The 26,867-nt window shown below is 45.8% G+C and overlaps 1 protein-coding gene across 9 annotated transcripts in view; it reads right to left on the bottom strand.

Moving 5' to 3' along the window:
- Apbb2 (amyloid beta precursor protein binding family B member 2) overlaps positions 1-26,867 on the bottom strand; it is a 325,526-nt gene that overhangs the window by 90,202 nt on the left and 208,457 nt on the right. For 4 of the 9 annotated variants that reach the window (XM_038324988.1, XM_038325004.2, XM_038324971.2 and 1 more), the window contains exons 6-9: positions 11,537-11,745; positions 3,196-3,258; positions 2,707-2,792; positions 2,554-2,614 (exon numbers count right to left, since the gene is read on the bottom strand). In XM_038324988.1, the coding sequence (XP_038180916.1) occupies positions 2,554-2,614; positions 2,707-2,792; positions 3,196-3,258; positions 11,537-11,745 (419 nt within the window). The remainder of the gene's footprint in view (positions 1-2,553; positions 2,615-2,706; positions 2,793-3,195; positions 3,259-11,536; positions 11,746-26,867) is intronic. The other 5 variants (XM_038324997.2, XM_038325013.2, XM_038325021.2 and 2 more) reach the window with 3 other exon arrangements.

Raw genomic sequence — 26,867 nt, 5'->3', positions numbered from 1 at the left:
ACGCACTACCAGGTGAGCACACTGAAAAAATGGATTCTCAATCCGGTCCAAAGCATCGCTTTCTTATCTACAATGCCAGGAACCCTTGCATTTGTGGGACAAGCTCATGAGCAGAAAGAGTAGAGGGGCTGTGAAAGGGGAGCCTGCCCTGTACCCCTCCTTCTCAAGACTCGGACAGACACGGTCAATTCATCTCCAAATGCTGCGGACTAGGGCTGCTACATTTTATACGAATCTTGACGACGCCTCAGAATCAGGAGGGACGTCTAATGAGGCACAGCCATTGTACAGATGAGGAATTTGAAACCCAAAGGATCTGATGCTTGGGACAACGCAATCTTGCTTATTCGCTTCCTTTACTGTGAGTTCAGAGAGCAACATCCTCAAAGCCCTTCCTCATGAAAAGTGATTTGGTATATGCTGCAACGAAGATAGTAGCATCCGGCAGCTAGAGGCTCAGGAAAGCCAAGTTCAACACTGCTTCTAACACTAACTGCAGAACCCTAGAAGTCTCTTTAAAAAAAATAATAAAATAAATCTTTAAAGCCACTTCCAGTTCTATAGTCCTTTTCTGTGAAGGTGTAGTCCCCAATACTGTCCACCAGGTGGCACAAAATCTCCTTTACAGAAACCCCCGAACAGTCACAACAAAGGACAGGGAGGAACTGGTTATATATATTTTTAAAAAGCATTAACTTTCCCACAATTTGACTTTACTTTAGTGTTAACCATGCTTTTGATCAGCAATTCACTGTGTGTCCTAGGAGACGGACTAAATTTAAGACTTCAAAGCAGGGATGTGGATGAGCCCAGGAGTCTCGGTGGCCGCCTAAGTATGGTAAGCAGGGGTCACTGATTACCTGTGAAAGGCCTGGACGTGTGGGGTATTGAAAACGTTTGCTTCCCTGATAAAAGTCAGTGAGGAGGAAAAGAAATAATTGGCGAGAATCATCTCAGACTACCATGGCAGACAAGTTTCGCATGTATAAAAACCTCTAGGGACTAAATGCAAGTGGCTTCGTGGATTATATCCTGGAGTCAAGAGGGACGGTAGACGAAAAGCTGACCAAATGAAAACAGAATGCTTACTTAAGAGGTTTAAATTATTCTGTAAGGAATGCCCTCCTTGCTGATCATTTAACAAGGGATTTTTAAGCCTGGCCATGGCTCTCAGTGGTAGAGCATGTCCTTGGCAAGCCTGCAACTATGGGGTTGAGTCTTTAATACAGGGAAGGAGGGGCAGAGGCAAGGAAGTGAAGGAATAGGAGAAATTTAATACTAGAAAGTAATAGTTCATATGCAGTTGAAGTGTGGTGGTCGGCTGGCAATGGGAAATAACCAAACTAGCCTTGTCTGAAATAATCAGCTTTAATAAAGGAAGGAAATGGGGCAAACTTACAGAGCCAGGGTTCCAGCGAAGAGCAGGGAACCAAGAGGGAGGAGCTTACCCAAACACGGATCTTTTAAAGGTATGTTGTGACCCGGAGGGGTCATGCCCCTCAGACAAGGGATTGGTCAGCCTCCCCAACATCCGGTAAACCAAGACAAACAGATAAAGAACGGCAAAGCCTCGGGTGACCTGCCATGTGGGGGGATGGGGAATCTATGGTATTATCGTGGATGGGGAAGCTACAGCATTATTGATAGGACTGAATGCTACTGTAGGCTTTCTGAAAGCAGTTTTCCAGGAAGTGACAGAAGCCATAAGACTGATGGCATAGACTAGAAATATCGGTTTCAGCAACCTCTACCAACGCAATAACTGAACAGAGAAAAACGACGCCCATTTTTAGGGAGATGTAGCTCTGCTCTGTAGTGTTTCAAACCATGCCAATGGTGCCACGGCCTAAATGGGGGAGAGGGGACAGTGCTACTAATTAAATAGTGAGTGTATGCACATGTGTTCTTGAGTTGCACTGATGATTGTATAACAAAGCACAAGGAAACAGTTACAGGCTCTAAGAAACCGGGAGGCCAATGTGCACTGTGATTACTATAAAGGCACCAAAGCCCTGCAGCCCCTTCCCCTCATAGTTAGTTTCTTCACCATGGGGGACCTTCTGGATCAGGGGAGGACAGAGGTCATTTGAAGCAGGTTTCAGTTTGAAGATGTCCTTTTGAGTTTCTGACTTGGTTCTCCTCAGGATGTGCCCCATTCTCCCTAATAATGACCCACAGCTGCTCCGAGATGCACAGTGGCTATATGCTGAGAACCATGTGACCGGAACACGCACTCCAACCACTTAGCCAACAGAGCCCGACACCTCTACTGACACATTTCGGCTGGCTCCTCTTTTCCATCTTTGGGTTAACTGAGGGCTGCCACTCCTGTCACTGGACAGCATGGTAAGAGTCTGCGTGGTGGTGACTGCAGAAATAGCACAAACCTAAGCCGGAAGAGGGGTGTTCTTAAAATGTCACGGAGACTGAGAGAGAGAGACAATAAAAGGATAATTTCTTAGTCAGTGGCTGGGGGGAGGGTGGCGTTATTCAAAGCCATTACTCTGACGTGACAATATAAGCTCTTTACTGAAAAGCATCTTTCTTACAAACCTTGGCTTCTGGGTCACTGTTGACACTACAAGAATCATCGTCATCGGCATGAGGGACATTTCTAGGGAGAAAACATAAAACTGGTCTTAGAACAGTGTTGTGAAGACTCGATGCAGCAACCACCCTTTTTGGCAAACCCGTCTACCCTCCTACCTGAGTTTCAAGGAGGCATAGCGCAGTGTTGCTCCCTCAAACTCTTTTAAACTGGGGTCTGGGTTAACTGTGGCTGCGTGCAAATCCTGGAGGGAAAAAGATGCTGTTAAGGACAATGGAAGGGGCCCCTTACCCTGCCTCAAATACCAAAGAGGAGCGAAAGCCCCAGCAAGAGGCACAGAGTGGATGTGAGCTTAGGCAGAAAATGGCATGCAAGGGCTGCCGCGTGCTCACGTGGCTCACAAGCTCTGGTTCTTACAGGACAACAGGGGACCGGGGACACACCAGCTTGAAGTCATTCACAATGGGAGACATCAAAATAGAAAAAACAGACAATGTGAATGTGAGCGGCACGGCCCTGGCAAGAAGCCCCATGGCTCTGTCCCTGCAGAATGCATGATATTCATGTAGGGGAAAAGTGAACAGCCACAGCCATGCAGAAAGGAACAAAACAATATTAAATGATCTAAAATCTGACAATATACTTGCCTTCCAAATGTCACTATTAATCTTTCCCCCATTCAGAACAGCAAAGTCACTCCATGGCTGTTTCTAGACATATAATTATTCACACAGGAAAAAAAAAAAGCACATTGATTTAAGGAAAATGAAAAGAAAAACACAAGGAGAAAAAGAAAAAAAAACACAAGACACTGTTGTTAGCATTGATATTCACAGGATGGGTTAGGGAACAAATTAAATCTAACAGTAACTTGTTAGCGCTCTCTCTAAGCCAGATTATTGCCTGGCCAGGGCAGGCCTCAATTACCTACCAAAGTAAATGGTTCAACATTATTAGGACGCAGTGCGGTTATTTCCTAAATGTGGTCCCAGAAGGAAGCCGTATGCTTTCCCGCCTTCAGTCCCTAGTCTACACAATTCCACTGAGACACCCTCCATACACACACAACCACACACATGTTGTCTAGAGATAGAAGAGGGATCAGGGATGTCACTAGGCTGGCTTAGAGGCTGGGGGATGCCCAGATCTAAGAGCACAAACGTCTGGAGTCCAGTTACTGTCACCTACTGAGGGAATAGGACAAAAGCTTGGTCAGGGGCAGAGGCTGACGTCACCGTCCTGGTGGGATTTATTCCACATAATGGAAGGCAGCCCCACCCAGTCTACTGTGAACTATTGGCTCACAAAACGCTCTACTTTGACACCACACAAGTCTGTCCAGAGTTCACACCTGGCGGGGAAGTGATTCTCTAAATGGCTACAGACCGCAGCACAGAGCCTGTGGGAAAAGCTCTCACCGCAGACCTCTGCCATCCCAGCAAGGAGGAAACTTCCCCCGCCCTCCACTGTGCCAAGGGAATACTCACATATTTTTCTAGATTTATGGAGCTAAATGAAAGGACTAAAACTCAAGGCTGGCCTGGTGAATCTCTCCTCAGATGAAACATCAACAAGGGAAAGGTGGTTACCATGTAACTAACTTCTCAACTGCAGTTGGAAGCAAATGAGTAGCAAGGGTGAGGAACTTACAGTCGGGCCACTTAAGACAGCTTTTCACTAAGAGCAAAACAAATCAGCTTCAGTCCAAACGCCCGTGGGCTGGCGGGTTGGCTAACTGTGGACGCGGCAGGGTGGAGGTTCTGCCCATCACTTCCAACTGGCAAAACAACTGGCTTTCTGTTTGGGGCCAGGAGCCTGAACTGCCACTTTCAGATACAAACGATTGCAGATCCCCACACTAATTTCAAAAACTAATCTCTTCTCGTGAATATAAGGATAAAAACGTTGCCTGTCTTAGCTCTCTCTTTACTCCATGTCCCTTAAAGCGTGTTCGGCCTCCATTGAGAAGTGCAACTTGGGAGAATTGTGGCCCTGTTAGATCAGAAGGGCTGGGAGCCTGAGATGGGTACAGGGTTTTATCTATGTGTTTTTCTGGGAAGGCCGCTAAGGTTTTTTTTTTTTTTTTTTTTTTTTTTGGTTTTTTGAGACAGAGTTTCTCTGTGGCTTTGGAGCCTGTCCTGGAACTAGCTCTTGTAGACCAGGCTGGCCTCAAATTCACAGAGATCCGTCTGCCTCTGCCTCCCGAGTGCTGGGATTAAAGGCGCGCGCCACCACCGCCCGGCTAGGCCGCTAAGTTTTGTTCTTATTTTTAATACATATAGTTAAAGTGCACATGTGTGTATATACCCCTGAGTATACGTATGCGCACCAAATACACGCGGGGGCCTGCAGAGACCAGAAGGGGTCATCAGATCACTGAAAACTGGAGTTACAGGTGAGTGTGAGCTGTCATGAGGGTGCTGAGAACCAATCCCAGCAGCCTTGCAAGAACAGGGAGCATTCTTAACATCTGGGTTCTCTCCCCAGCCCCACTGTTCCTGTTCTCAGAGTCACTGCTCAGGAACTATAGAAAACGCTCCGGCAATTGTGAGCAGCAAGCGCAAAAGGAAACATCAAGCTGTCCGTGTCTTTTCCAAGCAGCCCCCACGGCTCCACATCAGGACTCTGGTTGCAGGGTGGGCGGCTCCCATTCTTCCTTTAGGTTGAACTTTGCAAAGGGGCATCAGATAAGGATCTGAAGAAAGTCAAGCTAAGGTGTGTTTGTGTGGAGAAACTTCAAAGGAAAAGGACAGAAGAAGAGGGAAAGAGAAGAGAATGGGGGCACGGTGCAGAGAGGGAGGGAGAAAAGAAAAGGAAGAAAGGAAAGAAGGAGGGGAGAGAGACAGAGAGAGGAGAAAGATGGAAGGGCTGATGTCTGAAAACAGACATTTGAAATCAGAAATTATCTAAGAAGGGCTCTGTGTTGGGACAGGAGAGGACGGAGGAATATTCTAAATGGACCATTCAGAAAAACTTCAGGACTTAATGAAAACAGGCCTCTGTGTGGGTGCCGGATTTTATGCCTTTTTATATCCTGCTCTCTGGACACAGGAGTCTCTGTGAGGGGCAAGTTGACTGTGGTTCTAGGCCTCTATGAAGCCAGCTCTTGTGCTGTGGAGTCGGTTGGCAGCCTCCTGGCGGTCACCTACGTCTACATAAACAAAAGCCTTATGCAATGATTCTGCAGAAGGTTAACAACAGTGAGCATTTATTGCAAGACTCAAGTGTGGAATAATGGCAGCTTCATTCCGACTGAGCCAAAGGTATTTCTTTTTAAGCCCCATTTTAAAACAATTCATTGATATCAAAGATAAAAACTTTCCTTTCTGGTAAAAGCAACCATAACTTTTCTTTTTTCCCCCTTTTTAAACAAAGAACAACACACTTTTTCTTAAGATTTTAAGAACATGGTATAGCTAATGATTTTTAATAAGAGAAAATATTTTCTATATTTAGCTAACTATTTAATAAACTGGCTTATTTGTTTTTATAGTGCTGCAGCTCAAGCCCAAAGCCTTGAGGATGTCAGCCAATCACTCTCCCTGAGCTACAACCCAGCTCTAGTAAATAATGTCAGCTAATAAAAATAATAAATAAATAAATAAGTAAATAAATAAACCCACCAGAGGTTCTCTGGCTCAACAGAAAGCCTACAGTTACTTCAGTCTGTAGTGCAGAATGGGAAAGATGGGGACGCGATGGTGGGGGGAGGTGCAAAGAGAAGGCAGCAAAAAGGAAACAGGAGGTGAGACATATGTTTCAGGTAGGAAGTGACACACAAGGATGAGAGGAAATGGAAAGAGAACCTCTTCTGTAAGCAGCAACCCTCTTGGGGAACCATCTAGGCAGAGTGGCTAAAGACTGGCATGGCCACGAGATGTCCTGGGGTAGAGCTGTAGCTGGACTGCCTCTCAGTCCTAGTCCTGGCTCTGCTCAGGGTGCAGCATCCATTGCTCCAAAAATGATGCTCAGGGTGCAGCATCAACTGTTCCAAAAATGATACTCAGGGTGCAGCATCCACTGCTCCAAAAATGATGCTCAGGGCGCAGCATCCACTGCTCCAAATATGACGCTCAGGGTGCAGCAACCACTGCTCCAAGTATGATGCCTATGGTGGAACATCCATTTCTCCAAATATGATGCTCAGGGCACAGCATCCACTGCTCTAAATATGATGCACAGGGTGCAGCATCCATTGCTCCAAAAATGATGTTCAGGGTGCAGCATCCACTTCTCCAAAAATGATGCTCAGGGCACAGCATCCACTGCTCTAAATATGATGCACAGGGTGCAGCATCCATTGCTCCAAAAATGATGTTCAGGGTGCAGCATCCACTTCTCCAAAAATGATGCTCAGGGCACAGCATCCATTGCTCCAAATATGATGTTAACAGCTCCGGAAATCAAAGAGAAACAGACCAATGACCCTCAGTTGGAAAAGGTCCTTCTTCAAAAAGTCAGCAGGGTGTTCCTGAGGATTGATTCTCAAGGGCTGGAAAGCCTTAGGAGGAAGCCGCCTTTACCATGTGCTATGGCTGGGATGGGTCCTTTTAAAACCCTGTTTGGGAAATAATCCCAAGTGTAGCAGTGTTGGGGATGGGATGGGGACTAATGGAGGTGGTGAGGTCATCAGCTCCACGCTGGAAGACTAATGCTAACTACCAATGTGCTCAAACTTAACAGTCCCAGTCCGTCCTCTGGTCTCCTCTTTGCTCAGAGGATGAGGCAGCAGCAAGAAGGCTCTCATCGGATGCAGTTTCTCAAACCCGGACCCCCAGCCTACGAGGCATCACGTTTCTGCTCATTACAAATCTCTGTAGCGCTCTGCATCTGGAGTACAGAACAAATGAAAGGTCCAGGAACTCGCCCTCAGCTCACAGGCTGGGAGATGCTGCCCTGGCAGCTACCAGGCCCATCTCTGAGGTTCTTTCCTGCCCTTGGCTGTCATACTCACTTGACTGGTGAAATGACAGAATGGTCCTTTGATGTGGCAACCTTATTCCAGGGACACATGGAAATACCTATGTTTCGAGGATGGACATTGTGCTCTCCCTGGGGCTGATAACTGTTCAGGTAGCCAATGGCCACAGCGTGTTAGCAAGCAGAGACTTAAGGAGACAAGGTCTCCTCTGAGGGTCCCACTCTCCACACTTCTTAAGAAACCCTGGCAATCTCCACAGAAAGATTCTAAGGCAAATCTTGGCCCCGGGCCAAGAGCTATTCATAAAATATATCTTGCATGCCCCTCCCCTCTTTTTACAATTCCACATCCACACAATTTCAGAGGTAATTTGGAACAAGTAAACGGTTGGGGAGGGGAGGGGAGGGACAGTGATGTGGGCCAAGTTTCAGTAGCAAATACTTCTTGGCCAGTTTGATAAACTTTCAAAAATACTGGCTGGCACGTGCGCTGGAAACATTATTCGATGTGCTTAACACTTCCTGGGTGAACTTTGGAAAGCGAAATGTAAAATTTTCAAACTGTAAGGAAGCCTGCAGTCCTAAAGTTTTTGTGCCGTCAACAGATTTGGAGCTTATTTATCTGATTTTTCTTTTCCAGCCAGCTTACGAGAAAGCTCAGTGAAAACATGCATTTCTGATAGGACACATTACAAGCTCCTTCTCTCTCTCTCTTAACATTCTGCTCTTTTTTTTTCTCATGTTTTGAAATTAGTTGAAATAGATTCTATTTAGGGATCAAAGAGCTGGCGCCGGAGAAATAGTCATTTCTCTTCCGCTGTCATCGGCACCTGGGACGACGTTATTAAGAAATCATTTTCTGGATGGCTCTGCGTGTGACACAGTTCTCCCTGTGGGTGAGATGTGGAGATCTGAGAATCTCCATGCTTCCTAATATAGCGTGTCCAGTCTCGGGTGGGAGCAGGAGGCAATGGTTTAAAGTTCAAGGTTAACTCTGCCAATACTAGCTCGGTTATCTTATGAAAGCCACTAAACCTTTCTGCGTCACATTAAAACGGGAGTGACAACCACCCTTGGTGACAGGGGTGTGTTTTGTGGGAATAATGGGACAAGACCCTGGCCAGGCCCTGTACGCATGTGCACCCTCTTGGGGCCCGTGATGTGGGGGTCACCCTCAATGTTCCCACGCCCTGGGTATATTATGTGGCAGGCTGCCTCCCCCAGTTTCATCCCCTTTCTGTCTGCTCATCCCTTTGCTCCTGTAGTGACAACAATCTGGCCTCTGCAGTCTACGGGGACGCCTGACTTAGCACACGCCTCACGTATGGGGAACCTGGGCATGAAGCAAACAACCCAAAGGTTCAACTGAGGAACAGCTAGCTACTAATCTGAGAAATATCTGTCCATCAAAGGGCTGGTGGCCTGGGGAATGCAGCTTAGCAGCTGTGTGAGGTCCTGACTTTCATTCTTGGTACCAGAAGGATTGCATGAGCGAACAAATGAACGTATGAACCAGTAAATATTCAACAAAATGGTAATGGTAGCATGCTTGCCTGCCGGGCATGAGGTTCTGGGTTGGATCCCCTGCATTACAGTAAAAACATAAACGAACAAGTCTGCAAACAACCAAAGGCTGGGTATGAGTCAGTTACTGCCTGTCTGAAACTTCTAAAACCATTCATTTAAAAAAAAGTTCCACTGAGGGAAAAAAACTGCATAGTAAGCACACATGGAAGCAAAAGAGGGCACAATGCAGGGTAGAGTCAGGACCAGTACTACTGCCAACATGGTCGCTCAACTCCCGACTCTCAGAGGCCGCCTTCTCTGCCATGGTAGAGTCCTAGAAGGGCCAAACACAGCGTTTATAAAATACTACTCTAATGCTGTCCCCTTGCAGTGCTGGGGCAGAACCCAGCTCCCTTTGCATGCTGGGTAAGTGCTCTAACACTAGGTACCCGTTCAGACCCAACAATTCTTCATAAGCAATAAGGAGGCTGAATGCTCCAAGGGAGAAGAAGAAGAAGAGCTAAGTCCTATGGAGCCTAGGAAGGGGCCCTGGACAGTGGGTGAGGGAAAGAAGCAGGCACAGAATGGGAAAGGACAGGCAAGAGTGGGCTCCAAGAGCCTCGGGGATGAGAGAGACCGTCTACTCCCTGACAGTTTTACCCACTGCCAGCTGCTCAGTCCTACTACATTCCTAAGACATTTACAGACAACACTGAAATGAAGCTTTACCATGTTAATCAAAGACATAAAAATACAATACACACAACCTGATTACACTCCTTGGACGCCCCCAGGCAGGCACAAAGAAGGACTTACTTTCTTCTAAGTAAGGAGGGCACAAAGCACCTGGAATAGGGAGTGGGTCTTGAGTTAGTCCAACCTCCTGATTTTAGGGACAACAGGAGGCAGAGGACACTGAAAACCTAAAGCCAGAGACACCGAGAGGAATCCTGGCCAGGGATTCCGAGGCTCTGGGTGCTGCTGTGTGTCCCTGCGAGCTCTGGGTCTTAGTTTTCCTTCCTGTAATGGACTTTTCTGGTTGTGGGCTCTCTACTGTCGAACACAACTGAACAATTAGGATAGAATAACTCAGCCTGTCACAGCAAGATCAGAGGCACACACTGGCTAACTCTGCATCAGGGAGCCCATCTGCAGTGCAGCGTTCAAGTCCAGGGTATGTCTGAGATGGGGCGGGATGCAGACGCCTTCACATCACACCTGTTGAAGGCTAGCGCTGCACTGGCTTACTTTTATCCCAAGCACACCTAACACAGGGCGAGTAAGTCACTGGAGAGAAGTTGCCTAGGATGTAGAACTATTAGGCTTCAATGGAAGCTATCAAAATTGTCTAGCGCTAAACAGCAAAATCCCATGCGGTTCACTCGCACTGCGTCACTTGCCTGATGACCAGGGCAGAGCCCAAAGCAGCCGAAACGCTACCAAACACAGCATACCTAGTGCCAACCCTTCTGTCTAAAGATGGAGAACCAGGGGCTAGGGCTGGGAAAGAGATGTCCAAGCCCCCTAAAGCAGAAAGCTGGGTACAATACCAGTCTTACTGCCTCCCAGAGAAGGACAGGTCACCAATCAGAAAAGTCAGGAACGAGATGCAGGCTACTTTAAAAGGCAGGGTGGATGACAGGAGTGGCAGGGGCGGGACAGTTTGGCCAGTTAGGAGTAGAGTTCAAAGGCACTCACTTCTCACACCGAAAGAGAATGGGCTTGTTTAAAGAACAAAAGATTATCAACAGAAGAAAGGCAAAAGGAAAGAAGAGAGAGCCTGCTAGAATAGTCATCGATAGCAATAAACAATGAATGAATGAATGAATGAATGAATGAATGAAGTGAGCTGTCATATGGTTGTGACCTTCCTGGTGATAATTCTCCTGAGTGTGCTATTACTGGACTGACAAATATTTGCTTCAGGAATCATTACATGAATGGATATCACAAGGAAATCTTTTAAGGCCTCAATTCTTTGTTTAAACATCCTGATTTCTTCCTCAGGGACACCCGGAATTTACGCTGCTAATTATTTCCAAAATAATGTCACTTCTGCTAAATAAACACATCTCTTTTTTTCTCCTTAAATAGGAATTAAGCATTTAAGTGCTCTCAAGGGTTATTCCTGCAAGACATCTTCTGCATGCTAGCAAATGAATCCAAGCCTAATAAGATACACGGTAATTATAACATGTCTGGCCAAGAGATGTTCTTCTGTGCGTAAATATTTCATGGATCCAGCACCATGCAATGGTACCTGCAGAGTAAATTGCAGCCTCTGTGAGCCCTAGGGAAACTTAACCACTTCCCGTTAATCAGTTCCTCTTGTTTTGGTACCTAGGATGGTGTTTCAAGAGGCCAGCATCTATTAAAAGTGAAAATAGCCCTGAACGACAGACATTAACACTATTTTCTAAGAGGATGCATTACTGAGCTCTCAAATACAACATGCAGGGCCATCAAAAGGCTTCCCTCAGTGACATGTGGGGGAAGAGGCTGTTAGTCTAAAGGGAAACTGAGTTACATTTACTAAGCTTGTAAAAAGATACTCCACTGTACCTCATTCTCTGGGGTGGGAGATGATGTCACAGAGCTAAGTGAGCCTTTCCTAGAACCCTGGATATCCACTGGGATGGAGACAGGCCGTTCCCACTGAGTCGTTCCTGTTGGGATGTGCCAGTAGTAGGTCCCAGCAATATCACTGATTCTTTTCCAGCCAGGCGGTAAGTCTGGATCCGTCTGAAATGAGTGATCACTCCAGATATCTGCTGAGAAATGGGAGAAAAAGAGAATTTTATTAAAAGAGAAAAGGAAGCTTTCAATAGTCAAGTAAATCTCAGAAACAGAAACATCTACGTTCAAATGAGAAGACCCTGCCTATAAAGTGTGGTACAAAAGGGTAATACAGAAGGAAAGAGCTGGAAAGGCTGTTTGCCATCTATAAAGACAGACACAAAGACCTCTTTTTCAAGTCACCCCTCACCTCCAAGAGCCCCAAGCTAAAGCTCTATGATTCACAACCAATCATGCAGGCAAACTCCACACGTTTACATACAGAGCCTACAGGATCCCGCTGTCAATCCGGAAGGATGACTGGTTGGCATGACACATCTTTCCTGGCCATAAGTCTAAATTTCTGCAACCACTTTCTAAGATAGATAAGCGCTGTGTTTGCATCGAAACACCCACAAAGGAGCAGTGTCTTTTTCTGGCCTCTGGGACTCTGAGTTGTACACTTTTAGGAAAAGGAAACTGAAATAAACAGCTGCAGGATTCAACAGAGGACCAGACTGGCTTTGCAAGTGGGCCGGTAATGTAGAGACATGAAAGAAGGTGGGAGTGAGAGGCCCTACAGAATGGTGGGGAGTGTGCCCAACGGGCAAGCGTCTGCAGGGTCCAAAGGCATTCCAATTCAATAAATAACCCTTAAGCACAATGGGTTCTGAAGAGAGCTTCCCCACTGCACAATTCCTGGCACACTTAACCCACCCCAGTACTTTCCCTATGTATCGAATAAGCATTTGTTTTTTTTTTTCATTTTTGTCCTTGAGTTGAATGATAAAGGGATTAAAATGTACAAGAGAAAAGAAGTAGAGTGAGGAATTCAGAAATGGAAAGATCGTGGGGAAGTCACAGAGCTAACGGAGTCCATGTGGGCAGGCTGCCCATTTGGGCTCTAGATCTGAGCACTGTTCTATTCTAAGGACTACACAGCCGTACAAAAAGCCGGAATGGTTTACTCCATTCCCAGTGAGACCACACGTGAGCCTTGCTCAATACAACACCACTGTGTAATGTGGGCACACATTACTAAAGCTGTTACAGGAGAGAAGAAAGAGAGAAGCCAAACAAAGAGGGTGGCTAAGTCCATGGGCACACACGTGTATCCACACTGTTGCTGGCTAAGTCCATGGGCACACACGTGTATCCACATTGCTGCTGAGTAAGTCCATGGGCACACATGTGTATCCACACTGTTGCTGGTGCCCCAGCATCTCAGCTTGCCAGAGGCAAAACTTCCACCAGTCTGGGATTATGGTGGAAACATTGCCCTCTATCCACAGGAAAATGAAGCATGACTATGTGATTCCAAGTTAACAAAATTTGCAGAAACAACTCTAACCAGATGTGGTTCTAGTCCCCGTTCCATTACACCTCTGTGGTTCATGAGGTCTGCACATTATACTTGAGAGTGAGGAACAGTCACGTACACTATCAAAGTATGAAGTCACGGCAGACCAAGTACCGAGGTTAAGGCCCCTGGCTCTTAAGCCGGGCTGCTACCTAGACTATGTGAGAGGAACTGTGCACTAGAGGGCAGGACTTGAGCTGTTCTGTGCTGAACCAAACACAATACATTTTTCTTTAACCTGGTTTGTATTTTTAGATTTCTGCTGAGATCGTGTTAGAAAAAAATACTTGAAAGGGGGGCTTATTCTCTTGCTAAAAATAGATGACGATGATGGTGGAAAAAGTGGGCAAACATCCAACATCCACAGTCCCAGCATCCTGTCCAGAAGCACCCCAAGCTAGTGTGAAGGCTAAGCACAGGGGGGCAGGGAGATATCATGTCCGTCTCATCTATCAGCCTATTTCCCACACCCCCAAAACAGGTATTCAATAGCGGGTGGATGGGTGGATGGGTGGATGAATGAAGAAAGAAGGAAGAAATTACCAAATAAATTAGGTTTTCCAATAGCAAACCCTGGCATCTAACAAAAGAGGAATTCTGATGAAATGAGTTCTGTACACCGTCATCACAAAACAGACCACTAACATTCATTTAGGGTCAAAAGTCTATTTCCTTTGATGGCATAAATGACTGTCCTCATAGGTAAACAGATACAGCCAGTCTTCTACAGCCATATCCGCAGGTTCCACATTTGTGGATGAAAGCCCCTGAGGAATCACGCGCGCTTTGTTAGATCTGGGAGGTTGGAGAGCACAATGGGATATTCGTAGCTTCCAGTGGGAATAGCCTAACAGCCATCGATATTAGAGACATTGTTTTCCCTCGGGTGGATCAGATGCCACGGTGATCTTGGTGTTAGAGCCAGCATTAGAATGCAGAGGTGCATCGCGGGATCCTGCCGGCTTCCCACTTTCAGAACTGGAACTAGGATAACTGCGGTAGTCTCATAGAAAGACGGTGAAAGAGTCAGAGCGGCAGAGCACGGAAAGTCTCCAGAGCGGGTGCGGTATGGCAGGCTGCAGCACAACATTCTCATACCGCTGTCGGCTTGGCAAACACTAGAAAACACTACACGAGAGGGCAGCCTGGCCAACCAAAGAGAATGTGTATACATCATATAGACCTGTATACGCTGGAGGGGAATTTTAACATACGCATGCTGCAAACAAGACTATCATCAATTAATGAAGATGTTATCGCTCCATCACGACCCAGCAATTCCCCACCTGGAATCTGTCCTAGAGAACCCACACATATATATTAGGTATGCAGACCACAGCAGCCACATTACAATGACCCCCAACTCAAAACAACTCAGACCTCCTTTTATGGAAGAATGAGAAAATTACAACCGCATAAACAACTAACAAAAACGAGCCAAGTACAGCTGCGTACAAGAATACAAAGGTCGCAGCAGGCCACTGAAGAAAAAGGAAGAAGACAAAAGATGCTATATTCATCACATTCCCACTCAGATAAAGTCCAACCATTCATTATTTAGTGATAGAAATAAATTGTTTAAACTGTCAAAAATGCAAACACACAATTATCATATACAAAACAAAAATACAGACTGATGAACAACCGCCAGAAGTGTTTAAGGTGGGGTGGGGTGTTGGTTCTGATCAGAAAAGGGCGTACTTTTGGTCTTCCATAGTCTAACAAATTTCATTTGCTGGTGCGATGGTGGTTCCTTTATAATTATCTATTAATCTGTATACTTAATCTGTATTTCTGAATGCATATTTTTCACAAGTAAAGAAACAGAGGCTGGAGAGATGGCTCAGTTTGGTGAAGTGTTTGCCAGCCAAGCATGTTCTAAAGAAGTCACATAAAAGGTGGGTGTGGCAGGGTGTGCTTGCAATCTTAGCACTGAGAGGGCAGAGTGGAGGCCCCCTGGAGGTCTTCTGACCTCTACACGCTCACTGTGACACACACACATACACACCACACACAGACAGAGACAGACAGACAGACAGACAGACAGACAGACAGACACACACACACACACACACACGCACGCACATACACGTTAGTTAGCCAGATCAGGATATTTTCAATGTGTACAAAGATGATACAAGCAAAAAACAAGAGGTTCATTCAAGAGTCTTGATGGCTCCAACAAGTACAGACCATTCAAGGAACCCAGCAGTGGCTTTATACAGCATGGCCTGGGAATGAGTGGGAATCCCCTAGGGATTCACTATCTGAGCGGCCCTGGACTAACCAGATGGCTCCTTAGAATGTCAGATATTTATCTGTAAAACATAGGTCATTGTAGCAGCTGCCTTACTGGGCTGTGTGTCGATACCCAAAACAGAACGGGACACAGGACAGGAATACTTCCACAATATAGGAAGATATTCAACCCACTAAAGCTCCCCCACTTCAGTACAAAGGAAAATGCCCAGTATAGAAATCACAAGGTTTAAATGGCCACTATGATTGCAAGAAAAAGGATAAAAATAAAGATAATCTGGTGACTTTTCTGTGAAAATCACTCCAGTTCACTCCAGCAAGGCCAGTTTGGGACAAGGCTTGCCCTGCAGGCATCCTCTTGTCCTCCAAATGTCCATCTGTCTGTCTCTCCCCACCTCTCTTGCCAATGAGAAAGATCACTTCATCACTATTAAACAAACACGCCCCGTTTAAACCATCACTAACACACGTGCTACCCTTTGCTTGAGTGTCTCTCGAGCACAATCAACCCCAAATCAAGACAGTTGCTTTGCGTCTGCACTGGTTTTTCGGCTTCCTCCTGTGACTCTGCAGTCCTCGTGGGTAAAAAGTCCTGCCCTCTCCACTGTGTAAGACCTGGCTCGACTGCATTGAATTCTCAAGGCGATCCTGCTGGAAGGCAAATGCAGATTCGGGCCTTTTTGGCATCACGTTGCCGTGCGCTATAGATGCTAAGGGGATTAGAAAGGACACTGGTGCTGGCTGGGTGTGGATCATGTGCCCTTTACTACAGGGACATGGGGCATGTCCACAGTTGCTCTAAGAAGAAGGTGGAGTTGTTGTCCCATTTCTAAGGCTTGCAGAAGACAGCTGATGGATTTAAACCAAAGAAATAAAGCATGTCCGGATACAGAACAGGACCACTTTTTCATAGACCTGAAAAAACAAAACAAAACAAAGCCCACCAGCACTGACAGCACGGAGAGGAGGGTAATAAAATAAAATAAAAGGATCAGCAGCGAAATAAAACAAAACAGTGGTACAGGGATGAGATTATGAGACAAGCAGCCTATCCGACCAAGGTCAAAACTGAGTGATAACACTGATATTCTCCATGGATGCTGGCCTGGAGCCTCCACCACGCAGTATTCTGGGTCCACAGACATGACTGTTCTTCCATTGCAGCTCCTCCTTTACATGCCTGCCTCCCTAATCCAGCCTGGTAAAGTGGCCCAGTCATTCCAGATGGCGCATCCTGCTGGAAGCGAGGAAGAAACCCCGCCCTCAGACACGCCATGAAACTGGTGCCTGTCATGCTTCGCCTTGAATCTCTCCCACTCGATCTTGTACTTAAGATGCTTTCTCCCAGTTCTCAGGGCTCCTGCCTTCACCAAAGCTCACCGAAGACTGTCACAAGCTGAGAGGAGACATATTGGGGCAAGAGATGAAAAGTCACAGGTCTCTCTTCTCAGAATGAGTCCATGAGTCCAAGTCCCTCCTTTGTCTTCATTTTATTTATTTAATTTTTATAAAGCAACAGGAAATAGGGACTGGAAGTCAAAGAGTAAACATAGCAAGGCTGATGGCCCCACAAAGTCCCTCTTGGGCCAAGAGTAATATGCTTCACATGGGAACAAGAAGCCCATTTATGAACAGCAAGGACACACCCATTCCAGCCATCTCAGGCACCGGCACTAATGCCTAACTCCACATAGTTCCACCTGGCTTCCTATAGGCTCTGGTCAACCCTAGAGACCTGTAGGGTGAGGAGCATACTCAACTCTGTCACCCTTTCTTTCTGGAACCAAGGGGACAAAGAAAAACAAACTAGCATGGCCAGCGGCTGGAAACAGCCCCTCCTACGCAGAGGGTGGAGGAAGCATGAACGGGAGAGCCGGGAGTCGATATTTAGCATGGTCTGCACTGCTGGGCACAGTCCGTTTCCCCGAGGTCTTAGAACGGCATTTGCTATCACTGTGTGCCCAGGGCTTCCAGTGTACGCGATGGTGAGGGAAGACGGATGGAAGTATTCCACAAGCATTTCCTGTCTAGCCTGGACCAGGCTCTGCATTGGGGTCCAGGGCACAGATACGATTATGAGAGACAGGACACTGCCCATGGGATAGAAGGTCAGAGTCCTCACATCCAGGGTACCTGGTGGCCCAGGGCTATGCCCAGAGTTTTTGGCCCAGGAGGGAGGAGGAACAAGAATTAACAGCTCTAACAGTCCCCATGCTTATTCCAGAACCCTAGGCTTTCGAGAACTTCTGGCCTAGGAAAACAGAAAGGGCAGCCATTACTCTCTATCAAATGTGCTGTGCTGGCTTAGTTTTTATGTCAACTTGACACAAGCTAGAGTCATCTGGGAAGAGGAGATCTCAACTGAGAAAACGATCCTACCAGACTGGCCTGTGGACATGCCTGTGGGGCTTTTCATTGATGATTGATATGGGAGGGCCAGCTCCCTGCAGATGCTGCCACCCCTGGGTACTCTAAGAAAGCAGGCTGAGCAAGCCACGAGGGGCAAGCCAGTAAGCAGCACTCCTCTATGGTCTCTGTATCAGCTCCTGCCTCTAGTTCCTGTCCTGACTCCCTTAGACGATAGACTATTATATGGAATTATAAGAGGCAAACCTTTTCCTCCCCTAGCTGCTTTTGGCCATGGTGCATATCACAGCAATATGAATACTTAGATACACTCTCTAACCATTGGCTACAGAATGAAAGACAAACACCAAAGAAAGTCATTCTTGCGTCCATTCTTTAACATCAAGAACTTCCCGTTAACACCCATCAACATCCAGAAGGGAAAGGAGGACCTTGCAATGAATCAGAGGCAAACTGAGAAGCAGGGTCACCACGTGCGGGGGCCGGGTGAGCTCTCTAAATAGGATGGTCCGTGTCTCCAAGGAAGCACACTTTTATTAAATGGGACGGGGTGACCTTCCTGAGAGACAGAAGAACAAGTGGAAAGGGCAGGTGACTAGAAAAAGCCAGTTATGCCACCAATGCAGGAAAGTCACTCTCCGGGGTGAGAGGCTTACCATAAAGACTCCTCTGGCATCTATTCTGTATGCAAAGGACAAATATGAAGGTCATAGTTTATATTTTCAAAGATCAGATGAACAATTTATTCACTGCTCCCATTTTTAAAGAAGCAAATTTTCTGTTCTCCAAGGTCTTGGTTGTAACCATTGCTATTTTCTCTTCTTGACTGAGCCAGATTATCCAATCCAAACTACAAAAATTCTAATTTAGCTTTAAAAGCATTTGTTGTTTTGAAATACAGTCCTGTGCAGCCCAGGATGGCCAAGACCTTTCTTGCTGCCACTCTGGGGTTACAGGTCCTTATGCCAGCATCCCAGGTTATAGTGGTACCAGGGAGTTAACCCAAGGCCTCTGCCATGTTAGGCCAGCACGCCACCAACTGAGATGTATTCACATCCCTTAAAATGTTTTCAGGCTGCTCAGTTCACCCCCTGTTCTTTTTTATATTTTTAGACCCAGATCTCCACTACCAGCATGGAGGCCATAAAGCCTCTTATTTCCTCCAGTACCCATCATTAGCATCCGAAGACAACAGCACAGAGCGAAGACGCTGAGGCTAATTGCTAATTATAGACTGATGGAGGGCTCCAAGCAGTCGACAGCCAATAGCTGGACAAGTTGTTGCTTAGAATTTGGTGTAAGACCTTTAGTCAAAGGGATTGAAAGAAATCCTGGTCATGGCAGGGAATGAGCCCCAGAGTGTCTGACTCCCCAGAATCCTGTGGACCCAGCAGCCATTGAGATGAGGGAGAAAAGTTCCTCCAAACAGTTTCAAGACCCTTACCATTTCTTGATATCAACTTACAAGACACAGTTGAGACCGTAGTTAATCCATCACAGCTTTGGGGAAACTGTCCCCTAAGCTCAGTGGAGTTCTCCCATGGCAGTTTGGGAGTGCTAACGTCCCTCACTCTTCTGCATATTTTCCTTCAAACACGTACTAGGAAGATTTTTAAAGTGTCTGGTGTATGCAGATATTTATAGGAGAGGGCTTTCCCACTGAAGTTGAGGAAATATTCCAAACAGTGTGTGCCTTCATGAAAACAAGACTTCTGAAAGGCGACTGCAGACAAGCCTTGTTCTTCTCCTCCCAATTAAAAAAGGGCAATTTTTCTTTAAATCAGGCAAACTACATAACATCATCCATCCAGTCTCATGAAAGTTTAGAAATGATAAATCACCCGAGACTAGCTTGAGTCTCCTCTCTCCCTCCCTCCCTCCCTCCCTCCCTCCCTCCCTCCCTCCCTCCCTCCCTCCTTCCCCCCCCCTCTCTCTCTACCCCGGTGGTGTTAGAGATGGAGCCTGGGGTGTCAGTCACACTAGGCAAGCCCTCTACAACCAAGCTGCACCTTGAGTCTTCCCACGCCGCTCTAAAGGATAGCAAACTGGGATTTGAACTATGCTAAGTATTAGAATAAATGATGACTCTTGAGAATCTTGGAAACGGAGGCAAAATTTGTTAACAGTTGCCCTTTCAACAGCACATTGAATGGGGAAGTTGCCACGGGCACCATGGTCTTTAAATCAAGGTCTACATGTGAGAACATTATAGTATTGAAATGTCAAAAATTCATATATGTGTCTACTGTGCTTTTGATGTACAAGGTACCACTGCCTCTTCCACTGCAGAGCAGCCCCTTCTACGTGCTGTGCCCAATACCATCTCTTCTGACCCACAAAACTTGGCACAAAGGTGGAGCAAATACTATTTTCATTTCTCTTCCTTCCTTTCTTTTGATTTTTAAGACAGGTTTTCCTGAGTAGCCCTGGCTGTCCTGGAATTCACTTGGCAGACCAGGCTGGCCTCCAGAGTCCTGCCTGCCTCTGCATCTCACGTGCTGGGATTAAAGGCAAAAAAATTATTTCCTAAGTAAATAAACAACTTTAGCAATGCTAAGGAACTTGCTCAAGTTAGGAAAACTTCAGTGTGGGGTGCACTCTATGCACTCAGTGAATTCTAAAGGTGAGTAACATGACTGTTCAAGAATCCAGCGGCACCACAACTCTTAAATATATCTACAGGATTCTACCCAAACCAAGCAACAACCGTCCATCCACTTCATTCGACGTTTTAAATTCTTTGATCTGCACCTCCTCCCCCAGCATGTACAATTCTAGATCAAGGGAGAAAAGTCAAGATTCTCCAGGAAAAAATGGGAACACAACAGCTTGGCTTCTCTTTCCCGGCCATGAAAGAGTGGTACTGACAGCCCCAGATTCTTTCAAAGTCGCTCAGTTACTGGCAGAAAAGAGGCAAGGGTATTTGCGGATCCCATCTGCAGGGATAAACGTGCAGAAAGTGTCATTTTATTTTTAAAAAATTCAAAACAGAGACTAGTATAATACAATATTAGGGAACTGAGCTGAAATTCCGGGAAGGGGCAAAACTGGAACGATTATTTTCAAAGCTCTCAAACAACAAATTTGTGCTCCAAGTTTAAGAGGGTTTTCTTTCTGTATAGATTAGGATATGGATGTAGTTAGGGCTCAAGCTGCAAATTCCCCCAAGAGAAGAAGGTTCAAAACTGATCTAGACTCCTCTGCGACAAGACCACATTTGTCCACTGCATGCCTGCCTCTCACACTGCAGAGGTGCAATGGAAGCCTTCTGACGATAGTGAACACAGTTAGCAATGGCCCGCTCCTTTTCATATTTCATCTTCAGAAACTCTATGTCAAAATAACATATGAATGAAGGCTTTGGGGGGAAAGGATCCTGAAGGGCAAAGAAGATAAGAAAGGAAGATGGGAAATGGGCTGGGGAGGGGCATTCAGCGCGCCTGCTGAATCTGAGTCCTACTTGGCTCTGATGTCTAAAGGGAACCAGAATCCCTGCTTGCTATTTTCCACCCACCCACAGATGGACTAGTTAATCCACTAGGCTTCAGATCCCAGCCAATATGCTCAAATTATATTCCCACCAGAAAAGTGTTCCTCCAGCAAGTGCTAAGAGAGTTCTGATCTGCAGGGTTTCTAGGGGGAGGGGGGCTTCTAAATTTATTACACTGCAGGAATAGTTACAGGCTCTTTTTTTCCCTCCTCATCTTAGAATCCCATCCCTTCGTTTGTAAAAACTGATTTATACAAGGTTTTTGTCCTGAATTTGCTCCAATTTTTTCTTGCTAGATCTACTGGTAGCAAGTGTCCATTTATAAATGACGGCTTATGTATCCTTGAATTCTGGTACATTCTGAGGATCCTCCATCACTTTCTCTTGGGAAGACATCCCTCTGAAGCAAAGGCTTTGGTGAGATGACGGCCTGTCACACAGAAGGATCCTATGTCTCAGAAGTGGGGACTGAGGCACATTCTTTGGAAGCAAATGAAGCAGATGCTGTGTCAGACAAAACAGGGCGACTGCAGTGGGGACCAGGCGTCTGGTGGTGTGGAGGCCTCTGTCCTTCACAGTCGTGTGTGCTTCCTTCCTCAGAGAAACAAACCATGAGTCTTGCTGTGTTACAGATGTGCTTTGATGAAAGAACTGAGTGCATGCTTAGGCCTTCCTTTAGAAGAGAGTACAGCTCGCAGTTCTGTAACCATGGGGCTAAGAACACAAAAGAACTGAGAAACACCATTTTGTTGCTAATTCCCTTTGAAGAAACAAACAGTATAAAACGATTTTTTAAAAGCAGGAGTTTATTTGTAGTGCAAATTTCCTTCTTTTTCTTTTTAAATATAGAACAATACATTTTCAGCACCCTTCCCCTTCTGCCTCAATGACTAATTCATTAAAAGAAAAAAACAATATTCAGCTTTGCTGACAGAGTGAGGCCTACAGAAGTTCTTTCTGTGGATGAAGGCTATACCTACTTTCACTTGGCCCAGATTTCACCTGGTCACCCTGTAAAGGCTTACCTTTGGGTCAGGGAAGACTATATGGATAAGAATTAGGTTGGAATACTATCCGTGTGGTGGTTTGAATGAAAATGGACCCCAGAAACCATAACCCAACTCATCCATGTATCACAACAATCTAATTAGACCAACAACAGCCCTGTTGTATTCACCAGAGGAAAAACGGATATACAAGTATGTTCATATAGCTGTGAATTAAAATATACCTTCTTAAATGTAAAGTATGTGTCCCCTGGTGACACATGGGGACTCAGCAGTCTTAAAGTATATATGCCACGCACTTGTGAACCCAGTTCTATAGTGGGTGTGTGCTAGGGCAGTTCTAGCACAGCTGTTTGTGCTCCTGGAGAAACTGAAGCCAGGAGCCCATCGGTTATACAAGGGAGAAATCTATTGTATAGGAGTCAAAACCCTGCATGCATTGGATGCACATATACTATATGGGTAGAAATTACACAAACGCATACAGAGGAGATAGCCTTTAAGTAAATTTTGTCCACTCCCTCAAAACAATGAGGCACACTGCAAGAAGACTTCTGAAGAAGGCGTAGCCATCACACACAGGGCAATGGTTGCTATGGGTGGAAGGCAACTGGTCATCTGTACTCTTGCTTAGACATTTCTCTGACAAGCCCCATTTGTACCAAGCCTTGCCTCTTATTTTCTGTGTAGAATGAACTGAGTCCCATTAACATGGCATTTGATGCATGCCCTCTTCACCGTGGTTTTTTTTCCTTCCTCTCTGTATCATCTTACTCCTTCGGGCCACTTCTAATCTAGGGTCGCCTAGACACCATTAGTCTCAGGGAATGCCACATTTCTGCTTTCTAAGCCGTTGTCTATGCTGTTACCATGGGCTGGAATCCTCTTTTCTCCCAAAAAACTAAAACCTGGGCCACTTTTTCTGTAAACCTTTCTTAATGACTGCCCCCCAACAACAGCACATCTAAAGAATCTCCTCTTGCCATGCTGCCCTCTCCCAGTAGAGATAAATTCATCAAGCAATTTTACACTTAGTTCCATAGCTTCTGCCATGAGACACTTGTCTCAGCTCTGAAACAGCGGAATCAAGGACTCTATCTGTGGGGGGTCCAGAATAGACACCGGGGAGGACGGAAGCTGTGTTTCACTTGTTGGCTTTTGTTTTATCAGGGCTTTTGCACCACACTCATGTACTCAGAATTTGATAAACAGGCAACAAAATGCTCACAAAAGTCTGAGCAGGGAAATTCATACATTTTGAGATTATTGACAACACAGAGAACAGATGAGCAGGAGTTGTGTGTTGTTATATGCAAATTATACGTCACAACAAATGCTCAAATATTGCACATCAGTAACAAGTGAAAATTCACAGCCAAAATAGGATTATAAACCCTATATACCTATATTGTTCAGCTATCTATAAACTGGAGATTAAAATCCCAGCCACTGGCCACTTAAAAGAATCTTTCCTCCCAGTGTGTAACCGTTGCCATGACAATGTGACTTCCAGCTACATCTCTGTGAACAAGCATGCCCTTAACGAGAAAAAATGAAGCTCAATCAGATTAAATAAAGAATATATTGACCAGTTTTGAAATGGAAAGGGAACATGCTTTAACCCAGGGTTACCCAATATAATATCTCTGAAATCCTTGCAAGTTACTGAATCAGGATGGATTTTCTGAAAGTAATTAAATCGTGCTTAGCATCTATATCCTTTATGTACGAGAATGACACATGCTTCGGTTGCATGCATGGGTTCTTCACTTAGTGAGGGGTTTTCCATAAGCAACACCGCCTTTCACTTATTGTACTATATCCTATGCCTGCCCACCCCAAGCGGACCACCTCTCTTCTGCTTTGCCCCTCCTAAAGGATGTGTTCTCATTAGGGATGCAGCCCCCGATTCAAAGGAGATGAAAAGAGGGAGAGAGAACCCAGGCTCATCATCCTAAAGTGGTCCATTATCTCTCTAACCGTCCCAAATTATCTTTATGTTGGACATCGCTAAAATGGTCTTATAAATTAATTTGGAGACTATGCAACAACCAATAGTAACTCACAAATAGGAGCCACAAATGGATGATGATTTGGGCAATATTTTATAAATTGAATCAATTTTCTATCCCCCTCACACCCCATGCACTGAGTTTTCAATTAACACTGACCCCCCCCTTCACCAAAAGTATTTTCTGAACCAAAAGTATTTAAGAGAAATGAATTTAGGGTGTGTGTATTATGTCTGTTTGCTTGTGTGTGTACACACGTGCATGTGCGTGCTCGAGTATGTATTATTTCTATGTGTGTGTATTATTTCTTTCTCTCTGTGTCTGTGTGAGTGTGCCCGTGTGTGCAGATGCACCTGTGTATGCAGGTGTGTATTACAAGTGTACCCTCCCCCAATGCTCCAGTCCTATATTTGTTCATTTTAGGACTAAAGATAACTTTGTGTGTCTGACCCTGTTTCAGCAACATATGGTCAGTGGTCTAGATGCAGAGCAGACCTGATTCTAGGAGGCGTTTAAATGTGGGGGAGCATCTGGGGTTCCCACAGTCACCAGAGGCACCCCTGGTGAGCAGAAGGCAGGCTTGGGGAGCAGGGACAAGCAGAGCTAAAGCCAGAGCAGCCACCTAAGTGCTGTGGGACCCGAGGCTGAGCTAGTTTTAGCACAAGAAGTCCCATGTTCTGGGAAAACTCTCAGTCCCTGGCCAGCTGCTACCTTAAGCTCAGCACAAATGAAGGACTGTCCCTTGCCAAACAGTGACACGCTTCCTTTCTTAGGAGCAGCAAATACACACTTGCCCCTTACCTTTAGGAAGTACACAGCTCAGGCCTTGCTGACAGGGCCATTTATTAACTGTTTACGTCTCAGCGGGGAAAGGATTTTCCTCACATACACTCATCTCAGAGGCTCCTGGCTCATTTTTTTTTTTTTTTTTTGTGAGAATAATTCCTATAACCATCCGAGCTCTGAAGCGTCTCGCTGCTCAGGATATTTCTACTGACTGATAAACTCCAGCGACATCTCACCAAAGGGCTGTTAACACAATTCTTCCCCACGAGACTCAAAGTCTGGGAGGAAGGAAAAGATTTTATCCCAACAATTTAGACTGTGTGGAGAGAAACACTCCATTGTCTTTATACACCTGCCTCTACTTTTCTTTGATTTCCTTCATTAATTTTTTTCACAAGTAATTTCCCCCATTGCTCTTGAGCCAAGGAAGCAACTTAAGCTCCTGACAAGCGTAGACAGTAAAGTCTCTACTTATCTGAATAAAGGGTGCAGAGACTGGAGCGAGGCCCCAGAGGAACCCATTAGAGGGAAACGGCAGAGTCAGCAGCTCTCCATTCTTTCCTAGCCTCCTATTCTCAACCCATTAGCAACACAACTGCTCCATGAGTATTCTGCAAGGCTCCTCAAAATGGTTTCCTTATATGGCCATTCATGGGACCAGCAGCTTCTTCTTAGCCAATGACACTTGAAAAGAACACCAAAGTGTTGACAGTTCTAACTTAATACTAACAAAATGTCTTAGTGTACACAAAGAAATCCACCACAGGGCTGCGTTCCCTCTACACCCGCGGACTCTTAATGCAACAAGTGTCTGAGATTCGATCTGATCATTAAAATTAGGCTGGGTGTGATAGGACATATAATTTCAGTAGTGGGGAAACTGAGGCAGGAAGATTTAATTCCAGACCAGAACCTGTTTTTCAAAGAAAAAAAAAATTAAGACTGGGGGATGGTGGCGCACGCTGTTAGTACCAGCACTCGGGAGGCAGAGGCAGGTGGATCTCAATGGGGAAGGTAGCACACGCCGTTAGTACCAGCACTCGGGAGGCAGAGGCAGGTGGATCTCAATGGGTCTGAGGACAGTCTAGTCTAAAAAGCCAGAGCTACACAGAGGAAACCCTGCCTCGGGGGGGGGGGGGGAAGAGGGAAGGTACTTCCCTAAATTCCTAGTCTGGAACTGAACTCTGGCTTAGACATGACCAGGCCACCACATATAATGTGTCCCTTTGTGCTCAAGAGTTGAGATTTTCGAGACAGGGTCTTACTACATAACTAGGCTGTTCTAGGCTGGCCTAGAACTACTATGCAGACGAGGCTGTCCTGGAACACGGAGACCTGCCTGCCTCTGCTTCCAGAGTTCTGGGATTAGAGGTGCCTACCACGGTGCCCAGCCCATAATTGAGTTTTACCTTCAGGGCACTTCTCTGGAGGGACAATCAGTATGAGTGACCAGAGAAACACAGACTCCTCAGTTCCAATCTCTAAAACTGTACACAAGTGCTCTCAACAAAACTTCAGCTCCCCAGATAAATCTACCTTCCGGCACGCTTGCCTTGGGAAGAACTAACTTGAACAGTCCTTTAAAAAAACCAAATCCCCAATAGATTTAAAGTCTCCAACTTCAAATATCATTAGCCACTCATAATTTCTGAGAAACTTTTACACAGTAAACATCAGACCCAAGTTCACTCACAATTTGAGACCACAGGAGACGCCGACACCAGGCGCGCGGAGCTCACAGCCCACAGGAGAACAGAGGTATCTGGTTAGCTCGCAGTTACACTGAGAATTCTAAAAGTCACTGGTCCTGTGGGCATTGTAACCACGGCTAACACAG

Source organism: Arvicola amphibius, chromosome 1, assembly GCF_903992535.2.
Source record: "Arvicola amphibius chromosome 1, mArvAmp1.2, whole genome shotgun sequence".
Taxonomy (NCBI): domain Eukaryota; kingdom Metazoa; phylum Chordata; class Mammalia; order Rodentia; family Cricetidae; genus Arvicola; species Arvicola amphibius.
The sequence above is the reverse complement of the archived record's forward strand: the minus strand, read 5'-3'. Positions and strand labels throughout refer to the sequence as shown.